This window comes from Dermacentor albipictus, chromosome 2, assembly GCF_038994185.2.
Source record: "Dermacentor albipictus isolate Rhodes 1998 colony chromosome 2, USDA_Dalb.pri_finalv2, whole genome shotgun sequence".
Lineage (NCBI taxonomy): Eukaryota > Metazoa > Arthropoda > Arachnida > Ixodida > Ixodidae > Dermacentor > Dermacentor albipictus.
The window spans coordinates 150,450,398-150,466,901 of NC_091822.1; the positions used below are offsets into that span (position 1 = coordinate 150,450,398).

Here is a 16,504-nt window from a genome sequence, read left to right on the forward strand (position 1 = left end):
GCAAGCTTCACTGAACAAAGATAAACTTAAAGCAAGAGGTTCGCACTCGGTGGAATTCCACCTTTGACATGTTAGAGAGATTACTCAAACAACGAGCCACTCGTTTCAACTCTGGCATTACTTCGTTACAAAGAGCTGTTAGAAGAACGAGAATTGACAGAACTGGCTCGCGCTATTCAGGTCTTGTCAGCATTTAATGATGTAGCAGCAGAAATTTCTGCTGAAGCAAATGCGTCATTGTATAACACGACCGTTTTGTCCAGGATAATGCTGAGAAAAGTAAAACATTATATTGAGACTAATAGAAACGCTCCTGAAGGTATTGCAAAGCTTGCAAGCGAACTCATAGATGCTCTGACATGGCGATTTGGAAATAGAGAATCAAACGAGTAAATTTCTCAATCCGTAATTTTGGACCAACCGTTTAAGTCCCAATGCTTTGGAGATGATGAGAAGTTGAAGGTGTCTAAGAAAGCGCTTGTTTTGAGGGTAAAAGCTACTATCCAAAGTACACAGCCCGGACCAAGCAATGAGCCCGCAACGCCTGTTCAGACCTCTTCAGTATGGGATGAGTTTGAAGCGAGTTTGAGTTCATTGGAAGGAAACCAGCTCAGGCCGTCGTTGAGGTAGATAAGTACCTCAACGAGCCGTACTTGAACCGTAAGAATGATCCGCTGAAGTGGTGGGAAAGTAGAACATTCACCTACCCGAATTTGTATTTTCTAATATTTAATATAAAATAAGAATATTTTCTAAAGCTGGCCAAATTTGTACAGAAGAGAGGAGTCGTCTCACTTCTGATAAGGTCAGCAAAATATTGTTTATCAACCATAACCTGCACTGGATGTAGAACTTTTTTACTGTGGATAATTAGCTTTGTGGACTATGTACTTCGTTGAATGCATTTTGTATAGTGCTATAAGAAATTATTTCGACATTATATTTGCATGGGTTCACAGCTCATTCGTATAATAGTAAGCATGCGTATGTGAATAAAGTTGAAATAAAATTTAGTTCTTGTTCTTATTTATACAAAGTGGATCTTAAAGTACCACAAGAACAGAAAGCTCATCGAATGACGATTAAGTCATTTTTGACTGGAGAAATACATCGCATTCTCACTGTTATAGAGTATCATTATCATTCTATCCCCAATATCAGAAAATAAAGGGTAATTACAATTCAAAAATTCGCGCTTTTTAAGGAAAGTAAATAAGTAATTGATGAATATTCTCAATGCATAGCGAAAGTACCTATAACACGTGTAAGGCCGCGCTTCATCAACGTGTTTGTCTTTTTTTTTTTTAGCGCGAGGCCACTGCGGGCTTCCGGTCCACGCCGAGAGTTCCCTGTAAAGCACCGAGCTCCCCACTGTTAAGAACGGCCAGCTGCAGTGCAAGTTTTGCCAACCAGTTGCGACTGTGGAGGCAACATTCCGGGAGCGTCGCCGCACACCTCTAGCCACGGCGTGACTAAGTCGACTGTGTGTGAACCCCCAATCACAACACCACGCGCCGACCGAGACGCCAGACAATGGGCGGCCGGCGGGCGCGCTGCAGTTCGGGGAATAAATGCCCCTACGGTGCTTCGTCTCCCCTACGGTGCCAGGTCAACTCACCTACGGTGCTTGGACGGCCGTTTCCGTCACCTGGGTATCGGGAGAGGACCGAGGGTTTAAAAACCGCTGTTGTGCGGCTGCTCAAGACACTCTCTCTCAAGCATATCATGAGAAGCCAACAAACACTGACACCAAGGACAACATAGGGGAAATTACTTGTGCTTAATAAATGAAATAAAGAAACGATAAATTAATGGAAATGAAAGTGGATGAAAAACCAACTTGCCACAGGTGGGAACCGAACCCACAACCTTCGCATTTCGCGTGCTATGCTCTACCAACTGAGCTACCGCGGCGCTGTTTCCCCATCCACTTTCTTGGGTATTTATGTGTCCTAGTAGAACCGTGGAAGTGTTAGCCAGCGCCACCACTCACAAACCTTGGCGGCGGACGTGGAACGCCCTTCTTCCCGCAGGCGTCACGATCATTTAGGGTGAAGGCGACTGGTCAATAAACCCACATATGCTACCTGAAGGCATCAATGTATCCGGATACGAGACCCTCGTTATGTAATGAACGAGAAGAAAGGGGTTTAACCGAGGGGCCCGATTTTATTAGTCATATCATGAAAAGCCACGAAACACTGACACCAAGGACAACATAGGGGAAATTACTTGTGCTTAATAAATGAAATAAGAAACGATAAATTAATGGCAATGAAAGTGGATGAAAAAACAACTTGCCGCAGGTGGGAACCGAACCCACAACCTTCGCATTTCGCGTGCGATGCTACTACGGTTCTACGGTACTACGGTACTACGATGCTACGGTTCTACTACGACACATAAATACCCAAGAAAGTGGATGGGGAAACAGCGCCGTGGTAGCTCAGTTGTTAGAGCATCGCACGTGAAATGCGAAGGTTGTGGGTTCGGTTCCCACCTGTGGCAAGTTGGTTTTTCATCCACTTTCATTTCCATTAATTTATCGTTTCTTTATTTCATTTATTAAGCACAAGTAATTTCCCCTATGTTGTCCTTGGTGTCAGTGTTTGTTGGCTTCTCATGATATGCTTGAGAGAGAGTGTCTTGAGCAGCCGCACAACAGCGGTTTTTAAACCCTCGGTCCTCTCCCGATACCCAGGTGACGGAAACGGCCGTCCAAGCACCGTAGGTGAGTTGACCTGGCACCGTAGGGGAGACGAAGCACCGTAGGGGCATTTATTCCCCGAACTGCAGCGCGCCCGCCGGCCGCCCATTGTCTGGCGTCTCGGTCGGCGCGTGGTGTTGTGATTGGGGGTTCACACACAGTCGACTTAGTCACGCCGTGGCTAGAGGTGTGCGGCGACGCTCCCGGAATGTTGCCTCCACAGTCGCAACTGGTTGGCAAAACTTGCACTGCAGCTGGCCGTTCTTAACAGTGGGGAGCTCGGTGCTTTACAGGGAACTCTCGGCGTGGACCGGAAGCCCGCAGTGGCCTCGCGCAAAAAAAAGACAAAACACGTTGATGAAGCGCGACCTTACACGTGTTATAGGTGCTTTCGCTATGCATTGAGAATATTTATCAATTATTTACTTTCCTTGAAAGCGCGAATTTTCGAATTGTAATTACGCTTTATTTTTTGACATTGGGGATAGAATGATAATGAGACTCTATAACAGTCAGAATGCGATGTATTTCTCCAGTCAAAAATAACTTAATCGTCATTCGATGAGCTTTCTGTTCTTGTGGTACTTTAAGATCCACTTTGTATAAATAAGAACAAGAACTAAATTTTATTTCAACTTTATTCACATACGCATGCTTACTATTATACGAATGAGCTGTGAACCCATGCAAATATAATGTCGAAATAATTTCTTATAGCACTATACAAAATGCATTCAACAAAGTACATAGTCCACAAAGCTAATTATCCACAGTAAAAAAGTTCTACATCCAGTGCAGGTTATGGTTGATAAACAATATTTTGCTGACCTTATCAGAAGTGAGACGACTCCTCTCTTCTGTACAAATTTGGCCAGCTTTAGAAAATATTCTTATTTTAAATTAAATATTAGAAAATACAAATTCGGGTAGGTGACTGTTCTACTTTCCCACCACTTCAGCGGATCATTCTTACGGTTCAAGTACGGCGCGTTGAGGTACTTATCTACCTCAACGACGGCCTGAGCTGGTTTCCTTCCAATGAACTCGAACACGCTTCAAACTCATCCCATACTAAAGAGTTCTGAACAGGCGTTGCGGGCTCATTGCTTGGTCCGGGCTGTGTACTTTGGATAGTAGCTTTTACCCTCAAAACAAGCGCTTTCTTAGACACCTTCAACTTCTCATCATGTCCAAAGCATTGCGACTTAAACGGTTGGTCCAAAATTACGGATTGAGAAATTTACTCGTTTGATTCTCTATTTCCAAATCGCCGTGTCAGAGCATCCATGAGTTCGCTTGCAAGCTTTGCAATACCCTCAGGAGCGTTTCTATTGGTCTCAATATAATGTTTTACTTTTCTCATCATTATCCTGGACAAAACGGTCGTGTTAGACAATGACGCATTTGCTTCAGCAGAAATTTCTGATGCTACATCATTAAATGCTGACAAGACCTGAATAGCGCGGGCCAGTTCTGGTAATTCTCGTTCTTCTAACAGCTCTTTGTAACGAAGTAATGCCAGAGTTGAAACGAGTGGCTCGTTGTTTGAGTAATCTCTCTAACATGTCAAAGGTGGAATTCCACCGAGTGGGAACCTCTTGCTTTAAGTTTATCTTTGTTCAGTGAAGCTTGCATCTCGCGAAGTTTTGCGAGTGCCGAGCTGCTTCGTTTTGGAGTACTGGACTATAGACTTGGATTTTTCAAGTTTTGCCCCAATGGATGCTGAAATGTCATCTGTGACCACCAAATTTAAAGCATGCGCAAAACAACCCAGCTGTCGCAGATTTAATTCTGTGACGGCTGCTTTCATGTTAGCGGCATTGTCAGTGACAACTGCACAGATTTTATTTCTGATAGCAAACCTTTCTAGAGCTCGTTTATCCAGGCTGCTATGTTGCGACTCGTGTGTCTGCCGGCAAATTCCGAGCATTCAATGAGACACGATCGTAAGCAAGTGGCCTGATCAATGTCATGCGCAGTGATGGCATATAAGCTAGTATTATTAATATTAGTCCGTCCGTCACACGTCAGGCAAACAGCTGGAGCATCGAACAGAGCAGATTTAATTTTGTCGTTTGCTATGAACCGCGGGCAACAAACTATTTATCAGTGTCGTGCGGCTCGGTATGCTGTAATTTGGAGTCCTCGTCCTTGGAGTTGATTTGCCGCCTTAGGCAGTCGAACATAATGGGCGCCGTCAGCATGCTGAGATTGCAGAGCTCTCCTATGAAGCGAATGTTGCCTAGAGAGCGCCGCTTTGACTTCTTCTCGTCATCGAGGAGCTCGTCCATGAGCTTGGCCTTCTCCTCCTCGTCGGTGAGCGCCTCAATCTTCTTGAGGCGCTCCTCCTTACGGATGTCATCGCAAGTGTCCTTCTCGAACTCCTTCTGGCACTTGAGTAGCAGCAGCTTGCGGAAGTTGACCATTCGCCCCCCGGGGTCATTGGTGACGGGCACTTCAAACATGGCCAAGTGTTTGCACATATTGGCGTAGGCCACGCTGAAGTTTGGCTCATCGAGGGCCTTCTCAAACACCAGGTCAATGACCTTGTTGAGGTACTCCTCTGAGTTGATCTCGAGGTTCCGCACCTTCTCCACAAGCGACTGGAACTTCTGCGGCGTCAGTTTGTTCAGGATGACCCGGACCCGGCGGTACAGCTCCTGCAGATTATCAGCGAGGAGTTGTGGTAGGCCGCAATTTACTGTGCTGCAAGCCTGGAGAACCTTTGCATTGATACTACCATTTAGTACCAACACCAGATGTAAACTTTACATCAAACTTCTGTAACGCTTAATAATTTCCTGAAAATCAGCACTGCTGACTTAATATTTAGGGCGAAAAGTCATATCAGGGGTGTAAGGGCAGTTCAGGTGCAGTCAACAGGCTTTCCTCTATTTAGGGCGCAGCTGTTAGGTGCCCGTTCCTGCAGCGAGCATTGGCATGTACTGCGTAACCAAGCGAACGAGCACTGCAAAAGACGAGAGAGCGAACGCGGGGTGGAATATGAAAGATTCGAGCCGCAAATGGCGGAGACCAATGAGAGCGGCCCCCTTTAGTGACATGCACACGGAAAACTGCCATAATGTGGACCTGCCAAACTACTCCATGCGAACTCGTAACTAATTTCAGGCGTAGCTCTAATTTCGTACTGTCGTTTGCTCGCATAGGCTCTCACTCGCATTTGTTTGGTTTGCATGGTTTGGTTTTAGTATCACTTGCGTTTGTTTCGATTGGCATGGCTTGCGATTGTATTGTAATCCGATTTTGTAGTACTTTCTTGGAGCCATGCGGCGCCAGCACTTACACTGGGACCTTCAATGAATCATCGATAAAATACACCGGCATGCTTGACCTGCAGATCTGATTTTCGATGATCGGCGGCTCTGCTACACATCTCTCAAATTCCTTGCCTCAATATATCGTGAAATGAAAATACGTATAGAGCTGCCCTTAAATTTCCTTTTAGGGAGTATCATAACGGGCGGTTAATTTTTTATGATCATTCAATCTTACGCTCCATCAGCCACTATACTCATAACCAGCCAATGTTGCTAATGTATGTGGAATGCCGCTGGGATCACTGACAAAGGGCAGAATTGAAAAGCACAGGAACAGCCGCTGAGTATCCTGACTCTGCTATTGTAAAGCTTCCAGGCGACAGCATCCGTGACCCAACTGCTGCTGCACCAAATGATGGGTCCCTTAAACAGTCGCATCTCGTTACAACGGACCCTGATAATCCGATAAAAAACGCCGGTTTTGTCTTGTGTGTAATATCGGAAACTCCTCATTTCGGAAACTTTCGTCGCGATGTCAAACAGCTTCATTACAAAGAGTGAGCAACAAACGTCCTACTTCCAGGACGTTTGTCCAGGGCTTCCAGGCGTTCTGTGCTGCCTGCAGCATGACATCCTGGTTGAGTGAACTGGACAGTGTGATTACCTTCTTGGGCTTGTCCCCACCACGGCCAGGCTGGCTCTGCCTCCGGCCAGGCCCACCGCCACCCTCTCCGGGGGGCGGCCGGGCCACGCCATTGCGCGCGTACGGAGGCATGAGCAAGTGTTCAGGGTGGGCACCACACCTCATAGGTCCACCGCCTGGGCCACCACCCATAGAAGACTGGCCACCGCCCTGGTACGGGCCTCCTCGGGGAAGGTCTGGAGGTTTGTGCTGCATGGCCTGCAGCGAAGAAACATTTGCAGCCACTGAGCATCACAAAATGACATGACGTCTGACAGGCTTTCATCTGATACGTGCCGTTAAAGGCAAATATTAAGCCCAGCTAAATTTATAGATTAGTGCACGAAATAAGCGCTGCGAGGTTTCTGGAATGCTGCACTAATAGTCCACATCAACTTGGTATTTGCCTTTAGCGTTCCATTAAAGGCATTCCAATTAATGTTTACAGAGAACTAAACTATATTATGGTTATGCTCCAGAAACAACTGTTATACAGCCACCCCAACTTCTTGAATTTGTCAGTGTTTTCAGCTCAACAATACGACTCCAATTCGCGCTGTCCAAAGCCATTTGTCACATGTTACCACTCAATTTCACTACAACACATGCACAGAAAACTCCAATGTTAATGAAACAAATCAATGTGCGGCTCTCACTTCGCTGATACACCTCAGCTGGAGTGCCAGATGAAACGTATCAATGTACTGGACCAAGGATGTAGAAAGGCGACAGCACCAAGAACCCCAAGAGGGCTGGTGCAATCCCGTGCATTTTCACACTTGCCAACAGTGAACCCACCTCTCCTTAAACCATGTTATATGTCTAAATGTCACCCACACAGGGTGAACTTTACGTGAAATCCAAACAATTTAAACCCTAAATTTGCACCTAACAATGCAGCCCACTGTTAAACGGGATACACAACTGTTGAGCTTGTGTGCATGTCTCCCTCTGGTATGTGTGCCATAATACCAGCTTCGCAGTGGATGACTTGTGCTTAATGGCCCTGGCACCTACGACACACCTGTCCAGTACCGTGACATAGCTTCAGACAGCATTTGCAGCTGAAGCTATGAAATGGTCACGAAATGGTCCAAGTGCAGCAACTTACTGTCTCCTTGATGACATCCAAGTTGGGCAGGCCGAACGGCTTCTTCAGGGACATCGGTTACCCCTGAAGCATGAGCAAGAACTGCAGGTCGTACTGCTTGCGCCCTTCAGGGTTCACAGGGCTCCACTGGTCCTCGCGGTAGCTGTACTTGAGCAGGGGAGCCTTGGCATCGCCGCTCTCTTTGCTGCCGCCAGTACTATTCTCCTCCTCCTCCTCCTCGACCTCCTCGTTCTCTTCGCCATCCTCCATGTCGTCTGCAGGACAAGACGCAAGGGCCTCGGAGGCGTCCCCGTCGGCTTCTGCGTCACCCTTCTCCAATGCGTCACTTGGGGCGGTGGTGGCGGGAGCCGTAGCGGCAGCTTCCCTGGAGACCCTCAAGTTTTCCTCATTTTTGATTTTCACCGCCTGCAATTCCAATGAAAGAGCAATTGTAGGCTGCCGCTAGATTCCGTGCTCTATGCATGGGTGCGACATTAGGTAATGGTGCTTCACTTTTGTTTAATGAATCCACAGCCATCATACGTGCGGAGATAAGATAAAACGCCAAGGTAACTATAGGCAGATGCACCATGTCGTCTTGTACTGCCACAGTATAATGAATGTCCCTTCACGGTTTCGCAACCTTTCGAAACAAACTCCAGCTGTTGCATGCATGCTTTCAATATTCCAAGAGGAAGTTGCCCGTAGCTACCATTAAACAGTTTATATTGCCAGTGTTGTGTGGGGTAGGAATAAAGCTAGTTTTGTCACATTTACATTTTTTACATTGAACTCGGTCAATGTACAATGAATGGTATACAGCTGCTAGAATCCGAAAAACTCATCTTTCTTTGTATCATTTCTATTAAGGACACAGACCCTTCATGGCCACTTGCATGCGTCAACCTCAGTTTTCGCCAGGACAAAGTTCCCTGTTCCATTAAGCAGAGGGCACACAAGCCAGCAAAGTGGGAACTCACGCTCACCAGTACTTATTAGGAACATGTGCTCACTCCCACTCACGTCCACAAACGCTCTGAAACATGAACCTGATAAGGTATTAGTGAGGGCACCTACGAGTGAATATGCCAACCTACGAGTAAGTTACTAGCATTAGTTCAATTGAAGAGCGGTATCATGCATGGCAAGATTCCAGTAACTTGCACAGCACCTACCATTTTCTGCTCCTCATCCTCGCCAGTCGAGGAGCCTGTATGGTCGGGTGACGTGGGCGTGGTACTCTGGTCAGCTGGCACTGTAGCGGTTTCCATCTCCTCCGCAGGAGGTGTGACAGCAGCGGCAGATGGGGTCTTTGTGTATTTGTATGTATGATGAATGTATGTATGCATTTGTATGTATGTATGTAGTATGATGTATGTCGTTGATGAAGCTTGGCGTGAAGGAACAGAAATTAAATGAGTGTTCCTTCACTCGCCCTGGTCAGCTGGCACTGTAGCGGTTTCCATCTCCTCCGCAGGAGGTGTGACAGCAGCGGCAGATGGGGTCTTTGTGTATTTGTATGTATGATGAATGTATGTATGCATTTGTATGTATGTATGTAGTATGATGTATGTCGTTGATGAAGCTTGGCGTGAAGGAACAGAAATTAAATGAGTGTTCCTTCACTCGCCCTGGTCAGCTGGCACTGTAGCGGTTTCCATCTCCTCCGCAGGAGGTGTGACAGCAGCGGCAGATGGGGTCTTTGTGTATTTGTATGTATGATGAATGTATGTATGCATTTGTATGTATGTATGTAGTATGATGTATGTCGTTGATGAAGCTTGGCGTGAAGGAACAGAAATTAAATGAGTGTTCCTTCACTCGCCCTGGTCAGCTGGCACTGTAGCGGTTTCCATCTCCTCCGCAGGAGGTGTGACAGCAGCGGCAGATGGGGTCTTTGTGTATTTGTATGTATGATGAATGTATGTATGCATTTGTATGTATGTATGTAGTATGATGTATGTCGTTGATGAAGCTTGGCGTGAAGGAACAGAAATTAAATGAGTGTTCCTTCACTCCCCCTGGTCAGCCAGAAGGTTCCTGAAGCCGTGGCCATGATGGCAACGATGAGCTTAACATTTTCAGGTACACCATGGCGCGTCCAGCTCTGGAGCGTTGAAACGACGCGGCGAAACCTCGTACCCCTAAGTCGTGCCTGAACCCAGGCGATGACACTGCCGGGCCTAATCCCGGTTGATTCAAGGCCCAGCTGAAACATTAAGCCGGAACAGATCAAAACGGCCAAAACACCGAGCCCTGCAGATAATGAGAGAAAAGGCAGGGCGTCAATCAGGTTCGTATATTCAACTTGAAGTTGTATGAATGTAGCAATTAGGAGGGCGACTCATATTCAGTCAATCTCAAGTACTAAATGACCCTTCTAGAAACCTCGAAATATATATGTTTTACGCAAATAGACGGTTTAACAGAGGACAAAAATAGGGAATACAAGGCGCTCACAATATTTTCTCCCATTCGGGTCAGTCGTACATGGCTCGATTAAAAAAAACAGACTGCACCGGTGATCTCGACGTTCGAGATCTGCATGTCGCTGTCGCGCGTTTGAGTCAGAGCGCGACTTTGGGAAAGTCTGATGGTTCTGCAAATGAAAAGGGTACCTTCCGCCTTCATACAAGCCTATAGGAATATAAGGATTTCTATTGATAGCGTCGACAAAGTATTACGAATAAAGGTAGCTTTTTGTTTCTTCCTAAACTTATTCACATACTCAAACTACAACGCACTTGATTAACCATTCATAAACAGTTTCGAAATGTTATTTTCTGGTTGCCTATCTATCTATCTATCTATCTATCTATCTATCTATCTATCTATCTATCTATCTATCTATCTATCTATCTATCTATCTATCTATCTATCTATCTATCTATCTATCTATCTATCTATCTATCTATCTATCTATCTATCTATCTATCTATCTATCTATCTATCTATCTATCTATCTATCTATCTATCTATCTATCTATTCGTCTATCTATCTATCTATCTATCTATCTATCTATCTATCTATCTATCTATCTATCTATCTATCTATCTATCTATCTATCTATCTATCTATCTATCTATCTATCTATCTATCTATCTATCTATCTATCTATCTATCTATCTATCTATCTATCTATCTATCTATCTATACACATAAATGAAAGGCTTTTTGACACCAGATTTCTATAACAAACAGAAAAATTTCATTTTTTACTCAGCGTTGCTCACTGCATTTAAAAGAGGTTTTCACTAACCACGTACATGTAAGCACTTACTTTATGCACTAGAGAAGCAGTAAGCACAGAAGCAGCTTTGAGCATTAGATTTTTGAAGGAACCACAATAGGGCGCCCGCGGTCGTCCCACGCAGCTGCCTCAAGAGTATGTATGTTCAGACAGGTGAACTCGGGCGCTCAATCATCATCAGCCTGTCTTTATATCCACTAAAAGCTCAAAGGCCTCTTCTGGCTGTCTCCAATTACCCACGCGATGTCTTGCGCCAGCTCATTCCAACCTTGCGCCTGCAAATTTCCTAGTTTCATCACCCCATCTAATTTTTCGCCATTCTCGACTGCATTCCCCTTCCCTCGGCACCCATTCTTTAGCTCTAACAGTCCAACGGTTATCTAGCCTACGCATTACATGGCATGCCCAGCTCCATATCTCAATATCTGTTTCCTAATCCCGCCGCGCTCCCGCGCATGTGAGCTGCCAAATCGAACCGCCACTTTTACGACTCCATAGCGGTAGTTTATTCGGACGTTGATGCCAGAAACTCGTGTATACGGACAATTTTTTTCAGCTTTTCATTTGCATAACACGGAGCGCCTTCTCCGAGCACCAGCCACACGGAAGCGCGACGCTTTGTGGAAGACCCGGATGCGAGCATGAGGGCATTAACACAGCTAACACAGTTTTAACACAGTGAACACAAGTTAACACAGTATTGTGCGCAAAGTGTTCTTGTGTTACAAAACCGTACCTTCCTTTAGCAGGCAAATCCAGCAAGTTGTGTTGGTGCAGCTCTCATCACAACAAAGTGAAGATAGTTGACCAAGCGAAATTTAGAAAAGCACTTTTCATTGAAGCTACATAACATGCGAAAGGCTGCTGAGTGTGCAATGAAAGAGCCAGACCTTCCTATTCCATTTATTGTATTTCTGCAATGTTCATAACATTCCTAATAAAAGTTACGCAGAAATAATCGATTATTTCTTACTAATTCGACAATTACTTCTGTGGAGCAATAAGGGTGCACTATTGAATGTAGTAACTCTAATTGGAATCTGCTGCATTCAATGTAATTCGCTACACATCTCAGTGACCCCCACTCGCTTTTGGTGTCACTGGGCTGCCATTAACGAAATATAGGAGCCCATGTTCGAACATACTCCAGGATCCCATATATCTGGTCACAAAACACGATTCTATTGTGCGTTTCTGAGTGCGGAACCAATGCCACGATTTCATTTTTGCTGTGTACTGTAGTTAGGAACCACTCCATTTTTTCCGGATCGTTGAAATTTGAGACTGAAAGAGCTTATTGTACAAATTTTGAATGAAATTACCGCTTTTACGTCCCTTAAGAAGGACCTCTGCTTAGTGTAGGATGTCTGTCGAAAAAGTGATAGCTCCACGTTAGATGTGCTGAAATATGCTGCTGGGACAGTGTTCCGATGCGTCAATTGCTGAATTTAACAACCATGTGGGTGTTGTGACCTGTGAACATGCTAAGTGAACTTGGCAGTTAGCCTTCACCGTCACCATCCGACGAGGTTGTAGATATGCTGACGTATTTATTTTCCTGTTTGCGAAGCGTTGGCCCTACTGCAATTTTGTGCTGATGTAGTGACAAGGGTTATACTGATGTCGAATTGACGTTTTGAGCTGCCGCCACTAATTATGGATTATTTTCGTGCGATTCTCCTTGTTTCTCTGCCTCGAAGTATTTTACCCGCTTGTTCGAATTCTATGTACACGAAGAACGACTCTACATTGACTTTGTAGACAGAAACGCTTATAAAAGTACAAATGGTCACTTTTTCGCTGTCCGGATGTACATATTGTTACGGTGAAGTGAAGGAAGAAGTTGAAATCGACTAGAGGAAGACAAATTCTGGCAGTTGCCTGAACGCCGTATACACCCGTTGTAAATATACGTTATTTTACAATCGTGGGCCTGCTTTCTTCCTGCAACATCTTGGTGGAAGGTGCGGGCTCCAATAACGGAACTTCGTAGCGGACGTCATCTACCCGCCGCGACAATGGCAAATCAACCGACACACGCGACAACACCTCGGCAGCCCGTGCCAACGGTCATCCTCACTCATCCGCGGGACACGGGGACATATTGTGGCGCGGACAACGCCGATGTCGAGGACTGGCTTACCATCACGGTAACGTCATTCGTCACCATTCGTCATCAGACCCATCACGACATAACATTTTTAAAGCGTCGCTTTGCGCTTACCACCGCAGTTAGTCAGCGCTCTCACCTCGAAACCTGCCCAGAGTATGCCCGAGCGTGGTCTATTGATCCATCAAATAAGCTGTTGTGTACCGTAAACTCTTATCCGTATTTTCTTTCTAATTTTTTGTTCTGCTGTCTTGCACCTATATAGAATGAGGCGAGATTTTTTCGCGCGATAGTTATTCGTCGCGTGTTTGTGCAGTAAAGGTTCTGCAGTGCGTCTTTCGTTGTGAAAGAAATAAACAGCATTAGCCTGCACACTAAACGCAGAAGTCGTCGCCTTTCCTCGAGATTTACGCGCACTATTTTGCGAGATTGTGCGGTGCGACGTAGCTACGCTGTTAGAAACGCGCATACTGAGCTCTCGCCTATTCTTTGAGGGGCAGAATGCATTGAGCAGAACGACAGCACCGACTGGGACCGTTTGCCATAACAATGGGCCAGAAGTGCCCTAAATGTGGTCCCCGCCCGCCAGTCCATCGTTGGTTCCACGGCCACAAGATGGGACGATTTTTTTTTTTTTCGCACAGGGAAGCAGTCGCTGCGGACCTTCGACGCTCGCTCTATCGCCTGCACACGTTTGCAGGGGGCGAAATACATCGCTGTTTCCCAGAAGGTGCCCCAAATGCGACGAATCGCAGGCGGCTTAACCTTTAACCCTTAACCTCGGCGGCGCGATCGTCTTCACACGTTTGCAGGGCGAAAGGCTTCCTCGTTTCCCTGACATCGCCCCGACACGCGACCAGTCGTCCTTGAGGTGGCCCTCGCGGTTTGTTGGGCACCGCCTCCGTTCGTTATACAGCCTTAGAGCTTGTCTGCTGCATGCTTAAGAGGCAAGCCTCGTGGTGATTCGGTGCGTTAGCTGACCGACACAACATGGACAAGACTGCTTCACACACTCGAATAATTCTTTCCCTCAACCTCGGCGCGCGTTTGCCACCCCTATGCACTGTGCACGTATTCCAAAACTCCCGCAGCAGATGCGAGCAAAAGGAGCCGACTAAATCTATCGCTTCCCTATCATCTGAGGGCCTGTATATTTGTCATCATCCCATTCCTCTAAATTTTTCCTGACCAAGCTTCAAGATTGACACGTGACGCTCCCTCCTCGTTTTACAGCTACGCTGTTAAGGGGTAGTTCCCCCAGGATGGTGTCCGTGTGTAGAAACAAAATCCCGAAGATAGTGCAATGCCGTTCCGACCCGCGGCGGAGGGAAGCAGTCGTCAAAGGGACACTAAAGGCAAATACTAAGTCGACGTGGACTGTTTAAGTGCCATTCCAGAAACACCTCGTAACGCTTGTTTCTTGTCAAAAAAATTACCGACGATTACGTTACTTCCTAATGCGAAATTTGAGCGCAGCAAATAAGCTGTTTCACCTTTTCGATAGATTGAGGCAGAGAAATGGAGCAACACATGTATGCGCTATCACAGAATTTTTTTCTGTGATTCGGTATTCCTCATTGATCGCAATGAGGAATGTCACCTTTCCGCACAGATTGCATGCATGAAGAACACAGTCTGAATTGACACAAGTCCGAGTTGGGAAACGCACACCGGAGATTCTCACGGCACGTATCCGGAAGCGGTTTCAAGTCATTTTGGAACCAGAGCCGATCACACACTGAACACAAACTTCCAAACGGATTGTCTGTAAACTGTCGCCGGAAAGCATGTGTTGTACCCTGACTGTTTGCGAGCCTTTGTTTGCGTTTGGCCTCGGCCTCGGCCGCGCGAACGGTAGAGTCTTCTCTGCGACGGCGATGAGCTTCTGCTTCAGCCTCGCGATGAGCCTCCGCTTCGGCGGCGCGAACTGCAGGGTCTTCTCGGCGGCGGCGATGAGCTTCTGCTTCAGCCTCGCTTACTGGTTGCTCTCGACGGCGGCGATGAGCCTCCGCTTCGGCGGCGCGAACGGCAGGGTCTTCTCGGCGGCGGCGCTTAGCCTCTGCTTCGGCGACGCGTACTCCTGGATCATCTCGACGGCGGCGACGGTAAGCTTCTGCTTCGGCGGCACGCACCTCTGAATTCTGACGGCGACGGCGCTGGGCCTCTGCTCTGGCAGCTCGTTTAGCAGCAGCAGCAGACGGAGGACTTCCATCGGTCGTCTCGCTCATGGCTCAGAAAGAACTGGCAAATAATTTCGCAGTGGCGAACGGCAGCGGCAATTTCGGCTCGGGCGGTGCACATATACAGATCCGCCGCCACCGATCTGGCTCTCTGATTGCCACCGCACAGGGCGAACGGCAGCGGCAATTTCGGCTCGGGCGGTGCACATATACAGATCCGCCGCCACCGATCTGGCTCTCTGATTGCCACCGCACAGGGGTTGCATTGGAGGAGGAGCGAAGAAAGGAATTAAGTTCGAGCCGGCGCTTTGACAACCGGAGACTCGCAGGAAGAGGGGGGAGGGGGGCGGCGTGTACACCCAGCGGCAAACGATGGGGGCAGAAGCGCGCGCAGCAAGCGGACAACACGATAAAGGGAGGAGGGAAGAGATAGCAGCGACTGACTGATGCCGCTGACGCCGATAGTGAGTCAACCCCGGCTGCGGAGTTGGTTTCAGGGACAACGCCGCCGATGCCGACACAAACAATATGATACCCTCGCTTCCGCAGCGCTAAGAACCAGGTCTAGCCGTGGGAAGGTGGTCACGTATTCGTCGACGTGCCGGGGCCTACGTGAAATAACCGGCGCGTCGGCAACTGAAGAGCACCCTATCTGCCACACAAGAACAGGGGGGGGGGGGGCCTTTCCTCCTCTTTCTGCATGGCGGCGACGGTGTTCTATGCAGTCACGTTATCTTGACTCTCTAGCGGCGTCAGCGGCATCCAGCGGTATCAGTCGGTCGCTGCTAGCGCTGGGGGGATGAAAGGGGGGCGGAGCTGGTTACGAGGCCGACGACAACGCCGACGACGACGCGAAACCCAGGAACGGACGCCAAAGAGCTGCGCTCTAAAAAGACTTAAGTTTACGAGTAAATTGCATCTGAAGGGTCCCAAGGCCTGCGTATGTGGTACCTCCCCATACGTGGGCGGACACCGAAGATAGTGAAATGCCGGGCCGACCCACGGCGAAGGTGCAGACCGGCATTAAGGGGCCCGCATACACAGCTTCGCTGGTCATCCTTCTCCACAGAGTGGAAGGGCGCCGAGTTTCATTTTTCCTTCCTCCGTGTTTTTTCGCTTTCGCGTTGTGAGCATGGCTGCTTACCAAAAAAAAAAAAAAGAATGAAACGATGGAAAGACGAGCTTTCAGACAAGACCAATATGGCT

The 16,504-nt window shown here is 47.3% G+C and overlaps 1 protein-coding gene and 1 non-coding gene across 6 annotated transcripts in view; one reads left to right on the forward strand and one right to left on the reverse strand.

Annotated features, from left to right (window-relative positions):
• The first annotated feature begins 2,435 nt into the window (after positions 1-2,435).
• TRNAS-UGA (transfer RNA serine (anticodon UGA)) lies at positions 2,436-2,508 on the forward strand. Its single transcript has one exon. It is a non-coding gene; the product is annotated as a tRNA-Ser (tRNA).
• A 2,033-nt stretch (positions 2,509-4,541) lies between these two features.
• LOC135899835 (eukaryotic translation initiation factor 4 gamma 3-like) overlaps positions 4,542-16,504 on the reverse strand; it is a 49,977-nt gene continuing 38,014 nt past the window's right edge. For 3 of the 5 annotated variants that reach the window (XM_065429200.2, XM_065429203.2, XM_065429201.2), the window contains 4 exons: positions 8,933-10,013; positions 7,779-8,183; positions 6,650-6,886; positions 4,542-5,367 (listed from right to left, as the gene is read on the reverse strand). In XM_065429200.2, coding sequence (XP_065285272.1) covers positions 4,807-5,367; positions 6,650-6,886; positions 7,779-7,832 — 852 coding nt within the window. In that variant the 5' untranslated portion in view covers positions 7,833-8,183; positions 8,933-10,013 and the 3' untranslated portion in view covers positions 4,542-4,806. Of the gene's footprint in view, positions 5,368-6,649; positions 6,887-7,778; positions 8,184-8,932; positions 10,014-16,504 lie in introns of those variants that run through there. The other 2 variants (XM_065429202.2, XM_065429204.2) reach the window with 2 other exon arrangements.